The sequence below is a fragment of the Lactuca virosa genome, chromosome 2, assembly GCF_052849685.1.
Source record: "Lactuca virosa cultivar CGN04683 chromosome 2, Lactuca_virosa_CGN04683_v6, whole genome shotgun sequence".
Taxonomy (NCBI): Eukaryota; Viridiplantae; Streptophyta; class Magnoliopsida; order Asterales; family Asteraceae; genus Lactuca; species Lactuca virosa.
In genome coordinates this window covers 306,833,101-306,839,954 of record NC_136427.1, presented here as the reverse complement: position 1 = coordinate 306,839,954, position 6,854 = coordinate 306,833,101, and the positions used below count along the sequence as shown (strand labels likewise).

Sequence of the window (6,854 nt, the reverse complement as noted above, 5' to 3'; positions counted from 1 at the left end):
CGCCGAGTCACCCCAAGACTAGTCGAGTTCGCGACCTGACTCGTCGAGTCCAAGAACAGACTCGCCGAGTCCATGACAATCTTCAACAGACTCGTCGAGTTGTTCTTCCAACTCGTCGAGTCCATGCCCACCTTCATCCAACTCGTCGAGTTCACCCATGTGACTCGCCGAGTCGCTTCAGTTCTTAATCCATACAGTGGCTTTTCGAGCCATGCAGGGGCTCCAACTCATAGATCCACTCTTCCCAAGTCTATTCCTCACGTAAAGTTGCAAACTTTACGTGAAACCAAAGAGATATGGGCTTAAAACACTCTAGGGCTAGGGTTTATGGCAAAAACGCTTAACCAACACACCAAAAACTGATACTTTATGGATCTCTGGGCCAAGACACACCTAGATATGAAGTAGCAACCTCAGATCTGGACTTCTAACTCAAAAAGGCTCCTTATCATACCAAAATGGCCCCAAAACATCATCCATGAGAAGATCTAGAAGCAACAAAGGCAAAGTGACAGATTGTTACCTTCAAACTGATGCTCACAACAAAAGGGTTGGATCCTCCAGCTCCTTAGTGGTCAAATCCTCCAAACCTTCCTCTTGCAAAAGCCCCAAACCCACTTCCTTCCTTCTCTCACTCAACTAGGGTTTGGAATCATGTATAACAGCTTCTGGCCGACAAGGGGACTAAGGAGAGGACTTAAGGTTCTTTAAATAGGGACCATGTCCCGAACTTAGGGTTTCCCAATCCAGACCAGACTCGCCGAGTCCACTTTCTGACTCGTCGAGTCGGTCACTTACTCTTCGACCTGGATCCCACTCGGACTCGTCGAGTTCCACCCTGGACTCGACGAGTTGACCCTTTTGACTTAGGGATTTCCTTTCCTTTCTTGGTCTTTCTGATTATGGGTGTTACAACTCTCCCCCACTTAAACTAAACTTCGTCCTCGAAGTTTCTCTACGGCCAATGGCACTGCAATCTGCTTTCAACACTCTGCTTGGTAGACCTAACATCTGCTGACTACCTCCGCTGGCCTTCCGCCCGGTCATTCTAACTAACATTAATCCTTGGATAATATTCTCGGGTCAACCCTAACCCTGATCATCCTGGGAACACAATTTACTCAACTGACAAACCTTCTGGTACTCCCCGAGTACTTATGTTGGACACCCTAGGGATTCACCCCCTTTTCCTTGTGCATTTTCTGGCCTCCCCAAGGCAACGTTCCATAACCAATTACTTCCTCTGTCACTGTGAAGGTCCTATCCTTCACCAACTCCATTACTCCCGCTACTTCCAGTACGGGTCATTACCGCCAGTATCCTCTGGACACTTCTCACTACTATAACTTAGTGCTGAGCACCCCTCCCAGCGAATGGTTCGGATAATCCTTCGAGTAAAAGATTCATCCCCGCAACGGTTAGACTCAGACGAGAGCTGCGCAACAGGGTCAAACCCTTCCCTCTGAGATTATCCAACCTGCTGTGATGTGCATAGCACCCCTCGATTAACTAACTGTGATGACGTGCCTAGGGCAGCACAGCAGAAGCATGAGCCGGACACACCAACCGGGCCCAGCCCAGTAGGCTTAGCGTCCGCTGGAACCCCTGGGAGTGGAAGGCACATGCAAAAGGCTCGCGCACGCCAACCGGGCCTAGCCCAGCAGGCTTAGCGTCCGCTAGCGTCCCCGGGAGCGGAATGCACAGGCGAAAGGCTCGCGCCCGCCAAGAGACGCTCCCAACTCCAAAACAAAAGATACGGTCAGGAGACAAGCAGGAGGATCAGACCATTACCGTCAGAGCCAATAAGAGCGTCCTAACGGTTGAAGGCGCATGACTCTCCAATCAGCGCCCCTGATCCTGTCTCCCCAAAAAGCGATCTTGTCTGGTACGGATCAGGCAAGGGAGCTAGGTATAAAAGGATACGCTCTCAGACCTACGAGGTAATTTCTCCGAGCCTTCTAGAGAGAGAATACACACAAACCCTAAAATACCCTCTAACTTGACCGTCGGAGCGTTCTTCCGGGAGCTCCTCCCAGAAAGCGGCTGACGGACTTTGTTCTTTGTGATCTTGCAGTGATAGCTAGACGTTTGAGAGAAGTTTGCGGATAGAGTAAGAGCAAGGTCGCATCATTTGGCGCCATCCGTTTGTGAGACGAAGAACACAAGCGAAAAGCACAAAAGAAAACGTCAATGGCGTCCAACGGCGGTGAGGGACGACCGACCAGTCCCATACGTCCCATGACGGCGTTGGACGAAACACCACCGCCTACAATGGTCAACAGGGCCATTTTAGGCGAAGGAATTTCTACAGCAATCGCCGGAAACGTTCCACAACCGCTGTTTTCTCAGCAAGGAACGACTCCGGTGGGACCACTTCCGTCTACACACCTTCAGATGCCACCACTCTTTGCACCGCCGCTGCAGCAGGCACAACCGGTCCACTCAACAACACTTCCGTCGAGTCACGTTTTCAACATCTCACCATCGTTTGCAACGCCATCGTCATTCCAAATGACGGGTGGACAGAGCTCAACAACCTCGTTACCACCACTGGCGAAAACCATGATAAACCACTCACCACCCATCTACCCGATGGCCGGCGCATGGATTGGACCGACTATCTCCGCCAACGGCAGTCTGCAATAACCGGTAATGATCAACCCTGTAGCCCCCGTACACCCTTTCTCCGCCAGTTATCCCCTCCAGCTGCCATTCCAGCCATACCCCTTTTATGGACCAATTCCTTGCTACCTCACACCGCCATCGCATGGCATGAACCCTCAATACCAACAGGGAGCGTCGATTATCCCAGGCCAAGATGGTTTTTCCCGTAGTGTGACATCTCCGTTCGTTAAAGAGCTGTTGGATTATGAAATACTGAACACAATAGAGCTCCCGACCCTCAAAACGTACAACGGAACCACCGACCCGGATAGCCACATCGACACGTACGAGTGGACGATGACATCGTTGAAACTTAACGAGAAGTTCTGGTGCACGTACTTCCCGACGACCCTTGATGGTAACGTCGGCATGTGGTTCAAGACGTTGCAACCAGGCAGCATTTCAAACTTTGCTCAGCTTAAGTACCTCTTCCTTACCAACTTCATGCAGTTACGAAAGTACAAGGGAGATTCTCATTCAATCATAGGCTGTAAACAGAAAGAGGGGGAAACCGTACGAGAATATTTCACAAGGTTCATAAATGCTATGTTGGATGTACCGGGACACGATGAAGGGCTCATAGCTGGCGCCTTCACATGGGGGCTCTTGCCAGGCCCTTTGTCGCAAAAACTCATGGGAAAGAAGCCCTTAACACGGGCTGAGTTGAAGGAAAGGGTAGAGCGGTATCTGCAGCAGGAAGACGGCGAAGCAGCCAAGCAGGCCTACTTGAATGCCATGGCGACCAGACACCACAACCCAGGTCACATGGATTTTCAGGGGGGAGGGAGGGGAATAGGCACTATGGCCAGGCAAGAAGACCACCGATGCGTTTTCGACCGTTTGTCAAGGACGACAGACGTGGTCGCCGCCCAGAAGTGTACACGGTTTCCGAGAAGCAGCAGCCGGCCAAGTCACCCAAGAACCGATACTGTGAATATCACAAGAGTAAGACACACGATACGACCAACTGTTTAGTATTAAAGAAGGAGATGGAAGAGAAGCAACTCAAAGGAGATCTGGTGGAAGTAGCGCGAAGCCTGCGCGCCAAGTTTGATGCTGAAAACGCCAAGGGCACACCTCATGAGGGGATCCAGCCCAGGGAGATATTCATGATACGAAGTAAGAGGAGCAGGGAAGAACAACGGGGGAAGCAGGAGATCGCCAAACTTGCAGCACGCACACTCACGTTCTCAGTACAAGACCCCCGACCGGAAGGATGGAGGGGCGACAACCCGCTGGTGATACAGGCCTCCATCAGGGATGTAACTATACATAGGGTCTATGTCGACACCGGGAGTTCGGCGGACATCATCTATGAGCATTGCTTCCGACTCCTCCCAGACCGCTGGAAGGATAACTTGCGGCCCACGACAGGGAGGCTAGTAGGATTCACCGGTCATAGCCTATGGCCGTTGGGCACAATCTACCTCCCCCTGACCATTACTAGCCACGACAAACAGCGAAAGAAAAGCGCCTTGATAGACTTCGTGGTCATTCGACATTCGGCGGAACACAATATCATTCTGGGAAGAACAGCCCTCTTGAAGCTGGGGGCAGTACCATCAACTATGCATGGGATCATGAAGTTCGACACCCCAATGGGCGCGGCTACGGTGCTGGCCACCCCACCTAAAGAATTACAATGCTATACAGTCATGAAGCCGGCGGAGATAACCAAAGAGACCAAGAGGCCCAAACACAGCCCCATGAAAGGGAAGGAAGTAATCAATGAAATATATCCCGACCAGCCAGTCAGCATTGGATGCGATCTCCCAAGTCACACAAGAAGAGCGCTGGTTGACTTGCTCAAACAATACAAACATGTGTTCGCATGGACTCCTACAGACATGGTAGGGGTAGAAAGGAAGGTCATCGAGCATAAACTTGTAATTAAACCAGGCGCAAAAGAGGTTAAGCAGAAGAAGAGAGTCCAGGGAGGAGACCGTAATAGGGAAATTAATGCAGAAGTGGCCAAGCTGGCAGAAGTCGGGATAGTGCGGGAGGCAATATTCCCAACATTGATCGCGAACCCAGTTATGGTCCGCAAGCAAGACGGGTCGTGGCGTATGTGCATAGACTTTTCCGACTTAAACAAGGCATGCCCTAAAGATTGTTACCCCCTCCCGGAGATTGATCAGAAAGTGGAATCGTTACAAGGATTTAAACTAAAGTGTTTTTTGGATGCATACAAAGGGTATCATCAGATATTGATGAGCAAAGAAGATGAGGAGAAAACAGCCTTCTATACGGATCATGGCACTTTCTGCTACACCAAGATGCCTTTCGGCTTAAAGAATGCAGGGGCTACATATCAGCGCCTGGTCGACTCGATATTTGCTAAACAAATCGGGAGAAACATCGAGGTATATGTGGACGACATGGTGATTAAGAGCCCGCATGAAGACAAGATGTTGCAAGATATTGAGGAGACTTTCCGAACCCTAGAGGCGGTAAAGATGAAGCTGAACCCAGCCAAATGTATGTTTGGGGTGGAAGAGGGACAGTTCCTGGGATACTACTGTTGGATAAGGTGTCTAAGTCCATAACTATTTCTGGTATGTACTTGACCCGACCCGACATGGTCCATTTGGGTTGCATGGCATCATGCATTTGGATAGACTAAATGAGAGAAATAACACTTGTGGTTTATTAATATATTATAAGTTCTAATATATTAATAGTATTATTTAATTAGTATTGATCAAGAATTAATCTAGGATTAATTAAGTGATCAAAAGATGACTAATTAAATATATGGGTTGATCATGTAAATCATCCATAACTTGTATAGTGGGCTAAAAGGCTCCATGGATAATCAAGTTGGGTTAAACCCATTGAATGCTCCATGGAGGCTCCATGGGAGTTACAAACCCATGGGTCATGGAAATGAAGAGTCATGCCACATTAGGGTTTACATGGTGTAACCCTAGATGTGACACACTATATAAGCAACATGTTCTCCACCAAAATCGGCGACACTAAGAAACAAGAGGGCTAGAGCCGATTTTGCAAGTGTAAGATTCTCTCAAAGTTTACTGCTTTGCATTTGGTGTTGTGTGAAGAATTTGAGGCATCACACTTGGGGTGCTAGGCTCACAAGGTTTCAAGGATCATAATCAACAACAAGGTAAGTTATTCTATCTTTCATTCAAGTTAAAAATGTTCCCCATGTATGCTAGATAGGAATATAACCTTGGAATTCAACTTTGCATGATTATTAGACAAACATAGATCCAAGGTTATTAGGGTTGCATGTACACTTAGGAAGTGTTAGAATGCTCAAAACCCATCAGTGGTATCAGAGCCTAGGTTTGTTTGTTGTTTTTTTTTTGTGTGTAAACAGCTTGAAAAAAAAAATCGTTAAATTACAAGTTTTTTTTAAGTGTAATTTTTGATTCTTGAAAGTGTTCATATTCATGTTCTTGAACTTATGAAGATTAGATGATCATAGGAATTGTTTGTAACCTTCATGGTAGTTTAATTCATGATCATAATGTGTTTTAATGGAGTCCATAACTTGTCCTCAAGTTATGGAAAACCAAAAGTCTCACTTTTATTAAAGCCATTAAAAGAACACAAGAGTTATAAAAATGAAGAGTCTTCATTTTTATTACTCAATTAATTCATAAGTTATAAGAAATGAAAAGTTTTGGAAGTTTACAAAAATTGCCCTCAAGTTTTGGAACATGTAAAGTCTTGATTAAAACTTTAGTTCCAACCCTTAGAATTTTAAAAGTTAAAGTTCAACCCTTATACTTTATAATATTATAAGTTACTAATATATATATATGTATAACGTCAAGTCGTCTTACCGCTAGTACGCCTCATTCACGAAGCCGGTCTATAAGGGGGTATAAGGTTGTTGCCTATAAAATGACAACTTAATGGGAGTCCACTCTCACCCACCGCTTCCGTGATCGGTGGAGGGTCGTTAGCCGAACGGGTAAGACAAGGACTTATAAATTCTCATTAAAAGTATGATGAATATTATAAAGTAACTAAATGCTTTTATTAAATTCCCAATCTTAGTTACTTTAGGAAAATGTGAATAAGGTGCTAATCCATGAAATTACACTTTACACTTTGTTTAAGTCGTTGGTGGAGCGTGTGTGGTTAACCGGCACACTAACTTGGACTTAACAAGGTAGGTAAAGGGTGACTTAAGGTTTACCATAGCATCGGTGGAGCGT

At 46.7% G+C, this 6,854-nt stretch overlaps 1 protein-coding gene across 1 annotated transcript; it reads left to right on the top strand.

Annotated features, from left to right (window-relative positions):
* Nucleotides 1-692: 692 nt before the first annotated feature.
* On the top strand, nucleotides 693-5,290 carry LOC145157175 (uncharacterized). Its single transcript, XM_079076267.1, has 2 exons — nucleotides 693-1,940; nucleotides 2,075-5,290. The coding sequence occupies exon 2, from the start codon at nucleotides 3,489-3,491 to the stop codon at nucleotides 5,208-5,210; it is 1,722 nt and encodes a 573-aa protein (XP_078932393.1). The 5' UTR covers nucleotides 693-1,940; nucleotides 2,075-3,488; the 3' UTR covers nucleotides 5,211-5,290.
* Nucleotides 5,291-6,854: the final 1,564 nt, after the last annotated feature.